The sequence below is a fragment of the Columba livia genome, chromosome W (genome assembly GCF_036013475.1).
Source record: "Columba livia isolate bColLiv1 breed racing homer chromosome W, bColLiv1.pat.W.v2, whole genome shotgun sequence".
NCBI classification, from domain to species: Eukaryota; Metazoa; Chordata; class Aves; order Columbiformes; family Columbidae; genus Columba; species Columba livia.
Window position 1 is genome coordinate 5339930 of NC_088641.1, and position 17797 is coordinate 5357726.

The window sequence follows — 17797 nt, forward strand, 5'->3', positions numbered from 1 at the left end:
AGTTCTTTTTGCTGTCCTTGACCCCTCTCGCCAGCTGTAATTCTAAGGAGGCCTTGGCTATCCTAGCTGCCTTCCTACATCCTCTAACAGCAGCCTTATATTCTTCCCAAGTGGCCAGCCCCTGCTTCCATGACCTGTAAACTCTCCTCTTCTGCTTGAGCATACCCAACAGATCCCTATTCAAGCACGCAGGCCTCCTGGCTCCCTTCCTTGACTTCCTTCGTGTGGGGATGCTCTGATCCTGAGCGTGGAAGAAGCAATCTCTGAATGCAATCCAGCTATCTTGGGCCCCTTTTCCTTCAAGCAGTCTTGCCCATGGGATTTCCCCCGGCAATTGCTTGAAAAGGCCAAAGTTAGCCCTGCTAAAGTCCAGGGTTGCAATTCTACTTGCTATTCTGTTCCTGCCACCCAAGATGCTGAACATCACCATCTCGTGGTCACTGCAACCCAGGCAGCCCTCAACCTTTACTGCTTCGACCAGACCCTCCTTGTTAGTGAGGATGAGATCCAGCAGTGCACCTCTCCTAGTCGGCTCCTCCACCATCTGCATGAGGAAGTTATCATCAATGCACTGGAGGAACCCCCTGGACTGTGGCTGGCTGGCTGAATGGTCCTTCCAGCAAACATCAGGGAAGTTAAAATCCCCCACAACAACCAGGGCCTGTGACTGTGAGGCCACTCTCAACTGCCCATAGAAGGCCTCATCAACTTCCCCAGCCTGATCTGGTGGCCTGTAACAGACGCCCACAACAGTGTCACCCATGCCAGCCTGCCCCTTGATCCTGACCCATACACTCTCAACTCGCTCGTCATCCGCTCCTGGGCAGAATTTAGTAGATTGTAGTTGCTCTCTCACATAGAGAGCAACTCCACCACCACGCCTGGCTGGCCTGTCTTTCCTGAAAAGGGCATAGCCATCCATGACCACGTTCCAGTCATGTGAACTGTCCCACCATGTTTCCGTAATTGCCACCAGATCATAATCTCCCGACCGAACACAGGATTCTAACTCCTCCTGCTTATTCCCCATGCTGCGCGCATTGGTGTACAGGCATTTCAGGGAGCGAGCAGAGCACACCAATTTCTCCCTAGGGGCATAGGAGGCCACCCGGTCCTCATCAGTTTTAGAATGCTGCCCCACTGGGACAAGCCCAGCTACAACCCCATCCCCCTTCGAGCCTAGTTTAAAGCTCTCCAAATGAGCCCAGCTAATTCCTGCCCCAGCATCCTTTTGCCCCTGCGAGATAAACCTTTCCTGCGTGACACTGTCCGGACTGGTGTCTTATAAAACCAACCATTATCAAAAAATCCAAAGCCCTGCCTGTAGCACCAGTCTTGGAGCCAACCATTAAGAGACTGAATTTTCCTATTCCGTCCTGCATCGTCACTTGAAGATGGAAGGAGTGAAGAGAAGATCACTTGAGCCCCTGAGTCTTTCACCATCCTTCCCAAGACCTTGAAATCGTTCTTCATTCCCCTCAGACTACGGGAAGCAGCTTCCTCCCCATCTGTCTGGAAGACCAGCAGCGGGTAGTAGTCTGTCGGGTGCACCAGTTTGGGGAGCTCTCTAGCAATATCCTTGATCCGGGCTCCAGGTAGACTACAAACTTCCCTAAGATGAAGGTCAACTCTGCATATTGGGCCCTCTGTTCCTTTCAGAAGGAAATTTTCTATTACAATCACCCTTCTTTTTTGTCGTGTTTGGTTATTTTTTTAGCATTTTAAGCACTTGTAAAAGCAACTCTGGTCTGTCATGATGAAATGTGTGTCCATGTACTAAAATTGAAAACAACAAAAAACCCTTTTCATTTGAAATGTATTTAGTTAGTTTCCTAAGTTGGTAGGATGTTTTTTAAAAGCTGAATCTGTTCTTTCTACAAACTGCACTAACACCACTAAGGGGGTGCTCTGTTGGGGGAAAGTTGGAGAGAGTTGTAATAGCAATGTCAAAATAAGTTATTCTCGTGGAGCATCATTCACCAGCAGGCAAATATATTGTTTGAGGACCAAAACTGTGTTTTCAAGTTGCTTGGCTTCAGCTGTGATAGTTCATACTGCTGCTTTGTACCATTTTTTAAATTGTGTGAAAATTGCTGAAATTCAGAGTAAATGTAGGAGCATTTAAAGTGAAATTTTGAAGTTGTTTCTTCCTTGGTTCCCCATCTGTTTGCAAGGAGATGACAGATGTAAGTTTGTTTTGTTTGTTTGTTTGCTTGTTTTTAGCATATGCATGTGTGTAACTATGTATTCCATCCTTCCTCCTAGGGTTAGCATCTGAATTACTAGGGTTTAATCTGAATTATGTGGTAGAGGGTCATAGGTGATCCCACGTTATACGTGACATTAGCCTTCTTCCAGTCTTCTGGAATGTCCCCTAATCTCCATTACTTCTCAAAGATTAGGGAGAGCGACCTCACAATGACGTCAGCCAGCTCTATTAACACGCTCGGGTGGATACTGTAATGGCCCATTGATTTGTAGGGGTCAAGCTCCTGTAATAGTTCACATACCAACTCTTCCTTCACTAACGGTGGGTCTGCATTAGCATCAACCTGGATTTCTGTTCCCAAGGCCTGGGGTCCAACAGTGCTGGTAAAGACAGAGGTGAAGAAAGTGTTGAGAACCTCTGCCTTTTCAGTGTTGTTGGTGACTATTTCACCTCTGCTGTTTAACAGTGGGCCAATACTTTCTTTCTGTTTCTGCTTGTTTACGCACCTGAAGAACCCTTTATTTTGGTTTTTGACATCTCTGGCCAATTTCAATTTGAGCTGAGCTTTTGCTTTTCTAACTGTATCTCTGCATGCCCTGGCAATGCCCTTGTAGTTCTCAATAGGTATTCATCTGCTTTTCCACCTCTGGTACTCCTCTTGGTTTTGAGCAGACTTAGAAGCTTGCAGTTAAGCCAAGGGGGTCTCTTGGTCCACCTACTTTGCTGTCCTGGTTTTGGCTGGGATAGAGTTAGTTTTCTTCCTAGTAGCTGCTATAGTGCTGTGTTTTGGATTCAGAATGAGAATAATGTTGGTAATACACTGATGTTTTAGTTGTTGCTAAGCAGTTAAGGACTTTTCAGCTTCTCACGCTGTGCCAGGTGCACAAGAAGCTGGGAGAGGGCACAGCCAGGACAGATGACCCAAACTGGCCAAAGGGATATTTGATACCATATGACGACATGCTCAGTATATATTGTGGAGGAAGCTGGCTGGGGGAAATGCTACTCAGGAACTGGTTGGATATCAGCTAACGGGTGGTGAGCAATTGCATTGTGCATCACTTCTTTTATGTATTCTTTTATTATTGTTGTTATTATTATTATTTCCCTTTCTGTCCTATTAAACTGTCTTTATCTTAACCCACAAGGTTTATCTTTTTTCCGATTGTCTCCCCCATCCCACTGTGGTGGTGGGAGAGTATGTGAATGGCTGCGTGTGGTGTTTAGCTGCTTGCCAGGTTAAACCACAACATTCTGTTACCTTTAAAGGAGATGAACTGTTTTTGTGTTTCCAGGAGAGCGTTCTTGAAAAACTTCCATCACTCACTAGCTCCTTTATTCTCCACAGAAGCTTCCCACAGAATCCCTCCCAACTGAGCTCTGAGCAAGCTGAAGTTTGCTCTTCTGAAATCTAAAACCTTTGTCTTAGTACTAACTTTCAGTGTGCTCAGCAGGATCCCAAACTCCACAACATTGTGATTGCTGCAGTCAAGGCTATCACTAACCAAGATATTACAAAGCAGGTTTTCTTGGTTTGTGAGTAGCAAGTCCAGCAGTGCCTCATTCCTGGTTGGCACATCTAACATTTGTATGAGGAAGCAGTCCTCTATGTATTCCAGGAACTTGATGGATGACATGTGAGCTGCTGTATTGTTCTTCCAACAAATGTCTGGGTAGTTGAAGTCCCCCATAAGTTCTGCTGACCCAAAGCATGCTTAAGTAACCCAAATATTGCTTCATTGACTTTATCGTCTTGGTTTGGAGGTCGGTAGCAGTCACCTACTGTAAGATCCTCCTTGGAGATGACCCCTCTGATCCTGACTCTGAGGCATTCAGTAGGGCTTCCACAATCGCCGTAGTTGACTTCTATACATACAGGTTCTTCTTAACATAAAGTGTGAGCTGCAGCTCAGGCCCCCGGAAGTCATGGGTGAGACTTCACAGCAAACAGGAACCTGGTTGCAGGGATGAAGGGCCTGAGGCCTGTAGATCACAGGCAGACAGACAAGGTCCTCTCTAGATGCCGGCCATGGTCGAAGAGAATGACCCTTGTGATCACCCTCTTATATAGGGGGTATGACGATTATGGGATGGGATACTCAGTTGATCCTCAGTTGATCAGATCTAGTCACCTGTTCCATCCACCCCTCCTCAAACACACCCCTCTCACAACGGAACGTGGGAAAACTTATCAGTCTTTCTTGGCTACCATAGTAATAAATCTAAACATGAGCTTCTTCAGCATTCCGTTGGTCTTCTTATCAGCACTGAGTACAGCATCTGAGGAAAAATACGCAGGCTAAAACTCAGAAAATACCTACAAGAACTTAGCTGAAAGGAAAAATCACTAAAAGAGAACTGGTCTTGTTTTTAAAAAAACAGGACACAGGGGCAGAGTGGGAAAAAGAGAAAGCCTTGTGCTGTGCAAGCATTGTTCAACAATACCCTAAATACTGGTGTGTTATCAACACTGTCTTAGTCACAAATCCAAAACACAGTTACATGGAGGCTGCTACAAAGAAAATTAACTCCATCCCAACCTCATCCAGTACACCTTGGTGAAGTGTTTCAGTGTTAATTACCTTAATTTAAATAAAATTTTTCATTTCTAATTTAATTTAAAGCAGCTATTTTAATTTATATTCTTGAGTTTATAGTCCATTGATTTTGTGGTATCTTTGTTTATCACAATGAAGTATTCTCCCTTAAGTTGACTTAGGCAAACTTAAGCGCTTCAAGAAGGAACATAGTCTAATACAGCTCTTTTGTAGGCTTTTTTTTTTGTAGGGCTGTTTTCTTGTCTGAACTCCTTCTTATGCATTTTTTTTTAATTCTAAGGGGCAAAACCCCATTTATTCTCTCTTTAACTCCTGAGATTTTGAGCTATTTACCTATGGTGCTTGAGACATGGATTAGTGGAAATGCCTCACCTAGCCTCTGCTGCTTCAGTCTGGTTCCAAAATGGAGATGGAGTTGCTGTGTTTAACAGATGATCCCAACACTTGGTGCACTGAAGAAGCAGCCACAGGAAACCCCTGCAGCCCTCCTGAGGAGGTGGCAGGTGCCTTGGCTGCCCAGATTTGCTCATCCTGTGAGGGGCAGCCATGAGATAAATGCTAGGCTAAAATATCTAGCTGACTGACTATGGCTCAGATGCTGTCTCCTGGCCAACATAACTCTTCAAGTATGAACTGATTTGACAGCTACTGTAGCCACTTTGCTCTGGTATACTCACACAGTGACTCTCTTCTTTCAAGCCTTTCCTTCCTTCATGAGAAACCTGTGTTTTCATGTTAATTTCAACTTCTTTTACTCTTGCAGGGTGCTGAAGAAAATTCCAAGTGTGGTACCACATCCTGGTTAGTAATGACCCCACAATCCTCCCTAGCATGATGGAGTGTAATTGCATATGCAGGAGTCCAAAGAGGAGAAAGCAAGTAAATCACTTCCTTTTTCCAACACATTTGGCTGTGTAATTGTGTTATTCAGAGCACAGTCTTTCACTCAGCAACCAGTAATTTCTTTTGCCACTCTGGGAACATGTAGACTCCAGCAGTAGGACGATTTACATTATTTTTTTTTTTTTTTTTGAACATGAACCATCTTAAACACAAACAGTTTTCTCATTAATCGCTTTGAAACAACTCAAGTTAGATATTGAGAGCAAGAAAGGAGTGCTCTGCCTACAGCTGGGGGATGCCTTCCTTATGGAGGCAAGTGTCCTCTGTGCAGCTGCATGCCAAGCCTTCCTAAATGTGCCCTAATGCCACTTGTAACTGCATAGGAAGACTAAAAAATGCATGTGTTTGTTAGGGAGCTCTGATTTTAGTCAGGAAAAACCTGTAACAAAAAAAACCCACACCCCACTAAACAGTAACATGTGGCCTAGGCCAGGTTCCCTGCCACGCTGCACGGGGGGGGCTCCTCAGGCCGAGCCGTGCCCTGCCCTCTCACACAGGAGCTGCAGCGGGCACCAGGAGCGGCACCGGCCCCAGCGCCCGTTCGCTGCTGCTGCGGCGGGCGGGCGCCTGCTATTCCCGGCCCCAGCAGTATCCGGCGCGGCAAGGAGGCTGCTTTACCTCCGCCACCCCTCCAAGCGGCTCTTCCTGCCGCCATGGCCCGGCGGCGCTGTCCCCTCCCGGCTGTTGCTCCTCCTCCTTCTCCCCGCTCTGTCCCAGGGCGCAGGACTGACATCACGCCCAGGGTTTCCATCCGACTGAGGGAGAAGGAGGAGGTCGAGCAGAGTGGCAGCGTGATGGCGGTGGTCGGGAGGACTTAAGAACGGCGGCAGAGCAACACAGCACCTACACCCCAGGCTTCTCCCTGCCCGGTTTGGGGCCCTATTGTTCAAGCCGGTGGGGGCTGCAAGCGAGCCCGCCGCGTGGGGCTGTAAGGAGCCGGCGGCCCAGGCCCTGTGGCGGCCGCAGGACCAGCTTCCGACCTCTTCGTAGGGTGTAGCGCCGTCTCGGAACAAGGCAGCCCTAGGGAAGCCGGGCCGGGCGCATACACGCAGGTAGGCAGAGGCCCGCCATGACTCCTTCCCTTTCCCTGGTCCAGAGTTGTGCGGTGGCTGTCGCTTTCGAAGATGGGATGGGGAGGTGACTGGCATTGAAAAGAAGGGGTTGGATGTCCAGTGCGGGGCTGGACTCTTGGGCCCGCTCGCTGTTTTACGAAGAGGGAGGGCGCTGTGAGAGCTGAGGCGGGCAGCCGGGATTGAGCCTCTTTCGCTGGCTCCTGCGGGGGGAGCCTGTGACGAACTGGCTGGGAGGCAGGAGTGCGGCCTCCGCTCTTCTTTGGCCATGGGGGGGGGGGGGGGCTGGGAGAAGCGAGCACGGAGGACAGCGACCGCCTTTGGAATACTGCTAGGGAGCCTTGGCCAGGAGCGGCACCAGCAGAGGGCCGTCTTCGGGGGCTGGAGGTAAACCCGCGGGAGGTAGGGAGGCAGCCCTGGCCTGGGTTCGCCTTGGGAGTGGTCTGTCACGGAAGGCCGCGACAGCGCGGTGCGGGTGGTCGGGGAGGATCGTCGCCGAGCAGGGATTGGGCAACAAGGAGAGAGTTTCGTGGCCACTAAAGATGTTTCCTGGGGCTCAGGGAGTGACGGTCCCGGAGGCGGTAGGGTATTCTCACCCTGGGCGCGGGAGGGCAGACAGTGCGGAGCTTGGCTTCCGTTGGGCAGCAGCGGCCGATCCGCGAGGAACCACCAAGCTGCCTGGCTCGTCGCCGCGGGGGCCCCAGCTTCGCTTCGCGGCCTCTCTGGGGTTACCCAGGGCTCTTTCCTATCACTTTTCTTCCATCATCGCCTTTGTTTGCTGGCTGGAGTAGCCCTGGTGTCTGAGATGGTGCCTGAGCGCAGGGCTTTTTCCATCCCGGAACGAGGCGGCCCCCGCCTCCATCATGAGCTGTAGGTCGGGCTGTATTAGAGGAGAGCACCTCGAGGCAGGCAACCTGCAGGCGAGCCCCTAATCGCTTTCACACCACTAAATCTGTGAGAGGCGCTGTTCTTTAGCTGATTATCAGTGATTTCGTACTTGCACTCCGATTAAAGTGAGCCTAAACTTTTTCTAGGTGCATCTGACACGTCAGAGATCTGATTGAAGATGTTCATGTATATGAAATAATGATCAATCCATCTATGGGATCTTGTTAGCTTGATATAGTTGAGCCAATTTTTTAAAATGGTATAATCTTCATTTTCCTGCCTTTACCTCCAACTGGATGTAAACATTATGTCCATGTTTGGAAATGCTTCTGATATGTTTGCTTTGTGCATGAAATAATTTTGCTGATCAGATCTTAGAGCATTAATATCCATAATTTATATTTATCATTTTTTGGGAGGCTTTTTTCCTTTAAAAGTTAGATCTGGTTGTTCTTAAGATAGTACTGTGGCATACCAAAAGCTATTTTTCAGTTAAAAAGAAGATGTCAAATGTGATAGATACACCATTTCAGTATTGTTGTGACAGGACAGGTTATTTTCAGTATCTTTCAGTTGCAACCATCAAATATTTCAAATTATGTCAATATTTTCCCTTACTACTTTAGGTATTTTGTGAAAAATCTTCAATACCTGCAGAGAACAGTTGAGTCAACAAGTCACCTGGAAAACAGAGTACCAAGAAGCAGATTCTAACCTGAGTGGACTTATATTTACCTTTCAAACTTATTAATATTTACAATGAATGGGCACAGTGATGAAGACATTGTAAGAAACAGTAGTGGAGAGTCAAGGTAAGCACTTTCAGTTCTTGGCTACAAATTCTTCTGTATTTTGTTTATTAGAACTGGTTTACATTTTAACTTTGTGACAAAGCTTCCTAGTGAGCAAGTAGGCCATTATTTAGGAGGACCAGCCATGCTTTTTTATAGATGCTTAACCTGCTTGTTAGAATCAGTTAGCTTCATTTAATAACTGTAACAATCGTGTATATACCTTACATAAAATACAGTTTAAATACTATTTAAGCTCTATTGGCATCCATTACTCTTTTTCCTCAAAAGTTGTCTGAAGCATCAAAAGCTGAAACAGATTAGATTGAAATGTTAAAGTAAAACTCATGTCTATGAAGTGCAAGGGCAGGCATGCATAATATGTGCTGTATAAACCATGAACTAGGCTATCTCTAAAGTTCTAGTGAGGCTTCCTTGTTTTGTTGAGTTGTCAAAGTGGTGTAATGGAAAGCATTAACTTAATGTTTGTTTTACAAAGTGAAAGTACAGTTTCCCCAGACATTTTTGTAATTAAAAAAAAAAAAAGAAAACAACAAAAAACACTCCTCTAATGTTGATTGCCGGTGTTCTAGGATGTGTAGAGGGTTCACTTGGTTGGTAAAGCCTGGTTAGAACTTCCTTGCTGCAAGATGAGGATAACAGTGAACTTGTAGGGGTGGAATTAAATTATTATTCTAGAACACTGCTAAGTTTAACATGTATCTACTGCACTTGGAAGTTAATATTTCTAAAACTGGGTATATGATGAATGTTGCAGATTTAAGAAGGCAAGGCAAACTTGCAAATAGAAGCAGTTGTGATCATGCTGTCAGTCTACCTGTCTGTCTCCTTTTCTGATCACATCCTATTGAACCTGTTAGTTGATTCCATCTGTCAGAGGTCATAAAGAAAACTTGAGTTCTGCAGGCTTTATGAAACCAGCCATTTTTGTAGAGGAGATTATTAAATTATTACCCCAAGTGAAGAACTCCAAGAACAACATAATGGCCAATTGATCATTCAGCACATGCTGGCCATTAAGCTTGCATGTAGTACAGTGAGTAATGGGGTGGGAAGGGAGAAGACAGAAGTGTTTAGGTGATATTAGGTGCAAATCTCTAGGAAACCTGTGAGCAGTAAAACTAAAGAAGCTTTAACAACTTCTGTGTATTTTTTTATGTCAGTCTTCTATGTTATACCTGGAAATATTCTAGAAAGTCAGTAAGCTTTGAATCTTGTGAATAATTTGTAAGCTGGTTTTGTTGTTGTTGTTAGATTTCTGCTTCCAGTAAAGATGGTAGTGTCTAGTTAGGGAACAAATTTGGGGGTTCTTCTAGTAAGTGGCAAAATATTCCCGGTTACTTACATTAAAAAAAATGACAAATCAATGACAACAAAACTAAAGAGTTTTAAAATGTTAATTTTGTTTTCCCCATGGCTTATATCAGTCATTAACCCTTTAGCCTAATTCACAGACAGATCTTGGAAAACCTATTTGTATGCTTGGCATTTGCTATCACGAAACTATATCTTTGTAAATGATGGGTGAAGGCTTTCAGCATTAAAGAATTAAGCCTTTTTTCTGTCCAACCTATTTTCATTATTAAAATAAGTACTGTGAAAGGTGTTTGATGCTTATGGGTTGTCTTAGTATGACTTGCCCCGGTTCTTGTCGTGGTTTGTTTTTCTTTGTTGGTGTTGTGTCATCTGTTTGCCCCCTCACCTCCTTCTTCAAGTTTTCACAGTATCACGGTATGTTTGGGATTGGAAGGGACCTCAAAAGATCATCTAGTCCAATGCCCCTGCTGGAGCAGGAACGCCTAAGTGAGGTCGCACAGGAACATGTCCAGGCGGGTTTTGAATGTCTCCAGAGAAGGAGACTCCACAACCTCCCTGGGCAGCCTGTTCCAGTGTCTGTCACCCTCACTGAGAAGAAGTATTTTCTCAAATTTAAGTGGAACCTCTTGTGTTCCAGCTTGATCCCATTACCCCTTGTCCTATCATTGTTTGCCACCAAGAAGAGCCTGGCTCCATCCTCATGGCACTCACCCTTTATATATTTATAAACATTAATAAGGTCCCCCCTTAGTCTCCTCTTCTCCAAACTAAAGAGACCCAGCTCCCTCAGCCTTTCTTCATAAGGGAGGTGCTCCACTCCCTTAATCATCTTCGTTGCCCTACGCTGGACCCTCTTCAGCAGTTCCCTGTCCTTGAACTGAGGGGCCCAGAACTGGACACAATATTCCAGATGTGGTCTCACCAGGGTGGAGTAGAGGGGAAGGAGGACCTCTCTCGATCTACTAACCACCCCCCTTCTAATACACCCCAGGATGCCGTTGGCCTTCCTGGCCACAAGGGCACAGTGCTGGCTCATGGTCATCCTGTTGTCCACCAGGACCCCCAGGTCCCTTTCCCCTACACTGCTCTCTAATATGTAATTTCCCAACCTATACTGGAACCTGGGGTTGTTCCTGCCCAGATGCAGGACTCTACACTTGCCCTTGTTAAATTTCATTAGGTTATTCCCCGCCCAACTCTCCAGCCTGTCCAGGTCCCGCTGGATGGCAGCACAGCCTTCTGGCGTGTCAGCCACACCTCCCAGCTTAGTGTCATCAGCAAACTTGCTGATAGTACACTCTATTCCCTCGTCTAAATCCTTAATGAATATATTGAATAATATTGGCCCCAGCACTGACCCCTGAGGCACTCCACTAGATACTGGCCTCCAACTAGACTGCGCACCATTGACTACCACTCTCTGGCTTCTCTCCTTAAGCCAGTTTGCAACCCACCTCACTAGTCCTTTGTCTAGACCACACCTCCTCAACTTAGCTGTGAGGATGCTGTGGGAGACTGTGTCAAAGGCTTTACTGAAGTCAAGGTAGACCACATCCACCGCTCTGCCATCATCCATCCACCTCGTTATGTCCTCATAAAAGGCTATGAGGTTGGTCAAGCATGACTTACCCTTGGTAAAGCCATGCTGACTGCCCCTAATAACCCTCTTATCCTTGATATGCCTTGAGATGGCACCAAGGATAAGTCGTTTCATTACTTTCCCAGGGACAGAGGTGAGGCTGACCGGTCTATAATTACCCGGGTCCTCCCTCTTGCCCTTTATGAAGACTGGAGTGACATTTGCTTTCCTCCAATCCTCGGGCACCTCCCCCGTTTCCCAAGACTTGGCAAAGATGTTGGAGAGCGGTCCAGCAATGACTTCAGCCAGCTCCCTCAGCACCCGCGGATGCATCCCATCTGGACCCATGTATTTATGGATGTCCAGACTATTTAATTGCTCCCTAACCCAGTCCTCATCGACTAAAGCAAACTCCTCCATTGACCTGGCTTCATCCGGGGTCTCAGGGGTACAGGGCTCCCCAGGACAGCCTCCGGCAGAGTAGACAGAGACAAAGAAGGCATTCAGTAATTCTGCCTTCTCTGTATCTTCTGCCACCAGGGCACCCACCCCATTCATCAGTGGGCCTACATTGCCTCTGGTGTTAGTTTTATCTGCTATGCATTTGAAAAAGTTCTTTTTGCTGTCCTTGACCCCTCTCGCCAGCTGTAATTCTAAGGAGGCCTTGGCTATCCTAGCTGCCTTCCTGCATCCTCTAACAGCAGCCTTATATTCTTCCCAAGTGGCCAGCCCCTGCTTCCATGACCTGTAAACTCTCCTCTTCTGCTTGAGCATACCCAACAGATCCCTATTCAAGCACGCAGGCCTCCTGGCTCCCTTCCTTGACTTCCTTCGTGTGGGGATGCTCTGATCCTGAGCGTGGAAGAAGCAATCTCTGAATGCAATCCAGCTATCTTGGGCCCCTTTTCCTTCAAGCAGTCTTGCCCATGGGATTTCCCCCGGCAATTGCTTGAAAAGGCCAAAGTTAGCCCTGCTAAAGTCCAGGGTTGCAATTCTACTTGCTATTCTGTTCCTGCCACACAAGATGCTGAACTCCACCATCTCATGGTCACTGCAACCCAGGCAGCCCTCAACCTTTACTGCTTCGACCAGACCCTCCTTGTTAGTGAGGATGAGATCCAGCAGTGCACCTCTCCTAGTCGGCTCCTCCACCATCTGCATGAGGAAGTTATCATCAATGCACTGGAGGAACCTCCTGGACTGTGGCTGGCTGGCTGAATGGTCCTTCCAGCAAACATCAGGGAAGTTAAAATCCCCCACAACAACCAGGGCCTGTGACTGTGAGGCCACTCTCAGCTGCCTATAGAAGGTCTCATCAACTTCCTCAGCCTGATCTGGTGGCCTGTAACAGACGCCCACGACAATGTCACCCCTGCCAGCCTGCCCCTTGATCCTGACCCATACACTCTCAACTCGCTCATCATCCACTCCTGGGCAGAATTTAGTACATTGTAGTTGCTCTCTCACATAGAGAACATTTCCAGAACTCGAAATGATTTTCATTTGGAGCATTTGTGATACAGTTGGTAATAACAACAATGAATCTTTGAAAAGTATGTAACTTGAAAAATATGACACTTTACAAAGGTATCAAGGCCATTCTGGTTGAAGCGGTAAAGTTTGAGGGCTCTCTTGGTTGCAGCGACCATTAAATGTTGGAGTTCAGGATCTCATGTGGCAGGAACGGAATACCAAGCAGAATTGCAACCCTGGACTTCAGCAGTGCAAACTTTGGCCTTTGCAAACAATTGCTAGGAGAAATCCCATGGGCAAGGGTATTTGAAGGTAAAGGGGCCCAAGATAGTTGGTTAGCATTCAGGGACTGCTTCTACCAAGCTCAAGATCAGAGTATCCCGACACAGAGGAAGTCAAGGAAGGGAGCCAGGAGACCTGCTTGGTTAAACCGGGAACTGCTGGGCAAACTCAAGTGTAAGAGTTTACAGATTATGGAAGGAAGGGCTGGCCACTTGGGAAGAATATAAGGCTGTTGTCAAAGGATGTAGGGAGGTAACTAGGAAAACTAAGGCCTCTTAAGAATTACACCTGGTGAGATGGGTCAAGGACAACAGAAATAACTTCTTCAAATACATAGCAGATAAAACTAACACCAGAGGCCCACTGATGAATGGGGTGGGTGCCCTAGTGACACAAGATACAGAGAAGGCAGAGTTTCTGAATGCCTTCTTTGTCTCTTTCTACGCTGCTGGAGACTGTCCTGAGGAACCCCGTACCCCTGAGGCCCCAGAGGAAGTCGGGACAATGGAGGAGTCTGCCTCGACTGATGAGGACTGGGTTAGGGAACAATTAAGCAATCTGGATATCCATAAATCCATGAGTCCAGATGGGATGCACCTGTGGGTGCGGCGATTAGAGACGACGCATACAAGGACGCAGACAGGAATTCACGCAGAGGCAGAGGTCTTGTTCATGAAGGGGCGCAGAGCCTGGCCTAGCAGAGAGCTGACCTAGGCCTAGGCTAGCTTCTTTATTCACCATTTACCATTTTATAGGATTTACAGATACAAGCATGGACTAAGATGTTTACACAAGGTATTTTTCCACTCATTCACAGACCAGGCCCAAGGACATTCACACATCCCAGACACTTGGGGGCGGTTATCCGGCCCGAGATACCATTCTCACGAGTCTGGGCTGTAACTTTTTACAATTATGAGAAAGATACTTCAAAGTAATCTGTCCAAGGCCTTTTATATATTATTATGTTAGTATTATGTCTTCGACCATCCAGATGGTCATGTTAGTATTGATCTTCCTTTATCGTCCAGGTGGCCGGAACCACACATCTTGTTTTCCCACATTTTACTTTCCAACATTTCCCCCTTTTTTGTTTTAAACATCAGGTGCAGTAAGGACCCTGGCTTTGTTCTTCTTTGCATTCTGTATCATTCTCCAGATGATTCAGAGGACTACAAGAAAAAACATCACACAAGCATATCCAATGCCCACAAAAAACCCATATAATGGTATTACACATACTTAGCACTCTAATAGCAGAAAATACAGGTTCAGGTATCAGCTAAGGGGATTATTTAAATCCAACATCATAAGAATAATGAGGATCCACAACGTGCATGTAGTCACTCACAAGAAACAAAACTAGAGGCCTTTTACTTCAGAGTACTCATAAGAAATAGTCACTCACTCAAATAAAGAAGCGAGGTGTCATTAATCCCAAGAAGTTTCCTTAGATAGTGTTCCTGTCTAAGGAAAGGACTCCAGTTCACAGACCCGCAACTCCGAGAAGAACGCTCAAAGGGGGTCTTCAGCAGGAACCCCATTTCATTGTTTGGCCAGATGCAGCTGTGGGCGTTGCAACATAGTCCAGAAGCTTCTCAGCTAGTTTGGGCACCTCCTTTGTTAAGGACCCTGTCAATTGACGGAGGGTCCCTCCCCTCCTGACCCATCAGTTGGTAGAGGTGAAGTTTATTGACAACACCCTGGTACCATTCTAGGTGTATATATGTGGGGACAGGCACAGTGGGGCACAGAAGGTGCTAAAGAGCTGTCAACCTCCTCATTGAAAGCTCCAGATTTCAGGGGAATGTGTACTGCCTCACAATCCAGCCTGTGACCACAGTCATCTAACAAACTACTTTGGAGTGCTGATACAGCCACCTCTTGCCTCCAAAGTCAAAAGGGGGCATTCTGTTGGTGAGTTTGAATGCCCACTGCGGATCATCATACCTTATGTGTCATTTTCTTGTTGCAAATCAACCTACAATAGAACAGAATAATACAAATTACAACAATTACAGTTATTAACAAATATTGGAGAAAGCTGGTTAGCCATACTAATAAGGGAAACAAATGCATTGAAAGTTTTTTTGCCAGTTAGTCCCCAGTCCAAATAATGTAAATCTGTATCATTCTGATATGCTAGTGCCTCTTCCTTTGGTCTCTTCTGTTTCTTTGTTGCCCTCTGCTCCAGGGACAGATGTTTTATCTCTGGCATTAGGTCCTGCATCATGTTTGTCCAACTCATAGAAAGGTTTAACATATTTCGCAGGAAGCCACTTTGGTCCTGTTGGAAGAAGAACACAAGCATACCCCCTTCCCCAGGTGATTAGTTCTACAGGCCCTTGCCACTGACTGTTGTGCAGGGGATCCCAGTATGAAACCTTTCGTCTCTGAGATAGTGAATCTGGAACACGGAAGTGTTTTTCCACTGCTGTGATAGAGGAGGGAGGCATAGTACGATTCAAAAAAATTAAAGTATATGTTGCATTGTCTAATTGTTCTTGAGGCATCATATTCCCCCTTTTTTGTTTTAATAACATCTGTTTCAATGTGGAATGTGCTCGTTCGATGATAGCCTGTCCAGTGGGAGAATGTGGAATACCTGTAACATGCGAAACACCCCATTGCTGTAAATAATATTGCGTGGATCTAGCAGTGTATCCAGGACCGTTGTCAGTTTTAATCTGTTGTGGTACTCCCAGCATAGCAAAACAACGGGTCCAGTGACGCTGAACATCTCTGCTTTTCTCACTTGTATGCGCAGATGCAAAAAGCATACCTGAAAAAGTATCTATAGAAAAATGTACATATTTCAAGTGGCCAAAAGATGAAACGTGTAACATCAGACTGCCAAATGTCATTAGCTGAGAGTCCGTGAGGGTTAACTCCAAGGGAGGGCGAGCTTGTAATCAGACCTTGACATTCCGGGCAAGAGCGCACTATGTCTCTCGCTTGCTCGAGAGTGAGACCAAACACCTTTTTTAAGGCAGCAGCATTCTGATGAAAGAAAGCATGTGAAGCCCTGGCAGACTGGAAACCAACTGTAGCTACAGTATAAGAATCCGCAATTGCACTGCCTTCAGTTATGGGACTTGGTAAAGTTGTATGAGAGCGTATATGAGTAACAAACAGTGGGTGTTTGCGAAGCTGTAATGCAGTTTGCAACAATACAAACATATCAAAAAGTTGTTGTTGTGAGATTTCTTTGAGAAAAGTGGAGGGGATGCGCTGTAGGACCTTGACTACGTACTCAGAATCACAAGCCAAATTTAGAGGTTCCTCCCTAAAAAGCTCTAAGGCATGCAAAACTGCGCCAACTTCCACTAATTGGGTTGAGCCTTCAACAATTTTAACAGAATGATGCCAATCGTTATCTTCACACCAGACCACTACAGCTTTATGAGACTTCCCTGAACCATCAACTTAAACTGTGTGAGCATTTGGTATAGGACCGAATACAAGTACGGTCTGTGGTCTGACATCAAAAACATGTAGATTTTGAAGCAATTTACATTTAGGCATGCCAAAAGCTATGCTGTTAAGAAAATCAGCTCGTGCAATTTGCAAGGACAGAGATTGTGAATAAAAAAAATCAAAATCTGCTTTCACAAAAGGTACGTATATGACAGATGGATCACGGCCTACTAAAGTCTGAATCTGTTCTCTGTCTTTTTTGATCAGAGTAACAATCAATTCCAGGGGCTCAGTAATAGTTTTACGAAAAGAATTGGGCAAAAAAATCCATTCAAAGTATATCAGTTTGTATTCTCATCATACTGTCCCACAACAGCCACAGGTTGTTTCAATGTTGTAGCTATAAACAGACAAATCTGCAAGTCCAATCGAATGCAGTCAGCCTGTAAGGTTGTCATAAATTTATTCCTCAAAGTCTCTAACTCCATTTTGCCTGTCAGATTTATTGGATATTGTTTTCCCTTACCGGATCGAAGTCCTATTTCAGTTCTATCAGTGTAGTGTTTGCTTTATGGGAACATTGGCTGTTAATACTGGTGGAAATACAGCATCCAAAATTTCCTTGGAGTTTTCTCACTTGCACAAGCAGATCTGCACCATCCAAGCAGCTTCTTGTGGGACATGCAAGTCAACAGAACTCTCAGAAAACGTTATTTGAGCTTAAAATTTACTTAACAATTCTTGACCCAAGAGAGGTACAGGGCTTTCTGGCAAATCCAAGAATTCAGCTGTTAAAACTTTGTTCCAAATTTAGCATTCCATTGATTTCAAAAAATGGTCTTTCTTTCTTTCCCACAATCTCAAAAACTGTCATGGTGAATTTACTAAGAAGTCTTTTACAACCAGTTACCACAGAATAAGGCTATTAACAAATCTTTGGTTTAATTTCCCAGTTTCATTAGAACTACGTATCTGCTAGGGATGCCTTTAAATCTCACCCTCAGACTGCTCCATTCAGTATCACAACATGGCTGCAGTGGAGGGAGAGAAAACCCCCTTTAACCCTTTCACCACCGTAATGGCGGGCAGCCAGGTTTTTCTTTTCCTTTCTCTTCTTGCTGCAGTTCAGACACAGCCAAGCCACGCAGGTGCCGTTAATTGCTGGTGCTAAGTGGGAGCTGCCAGGGACCTGAGTTTATCTTGCAGCTTGACACAGGTCTGAAATGTTCAAACAGGACAGCACAGGCCTGTGATATTTTGCTTTTTAATTTTCCCATTTCACTCCAGCC

The 17797-nt window shown here is 45.7% G+C and overlaps 1 protein-coding gene across 4 annotated transcripts in view; it reads left to right on the forward strand.

The window, feature by feature from the left end:
* The first annotated feature begins 6136 nt into the window (after positions 1-6136).
* LOC135577066 (chromodomain-helicase-DNA-binding protein 1-like) overlaps positions 6137-17797 on the forward strand; it is an 88685-nt gene continuing 77024 nt past the window's right edge. For 2 of the 4 annotated variants that reach the window (XM_065044724.1, XM_065044726.1), the window contains exons 1-2: positions 6137-6722; positions 8255-8440. In XM_065044724.1, the coding sequence (XP_064900796.1) occupies positions 8388-8440 (53 nt within the window). In that variant the 5' untranslated portion in view covers positions 6137-6722; positions 8255-8387. Of the gene's footprint in view, positions 6723-6896; positions 7128-8254; positions 8441-17797 lie in introns of those variants that run through there. The other 2 variants (XM_065044727.1, XM_065044725.1) reach the window with 2 other exon arrangements.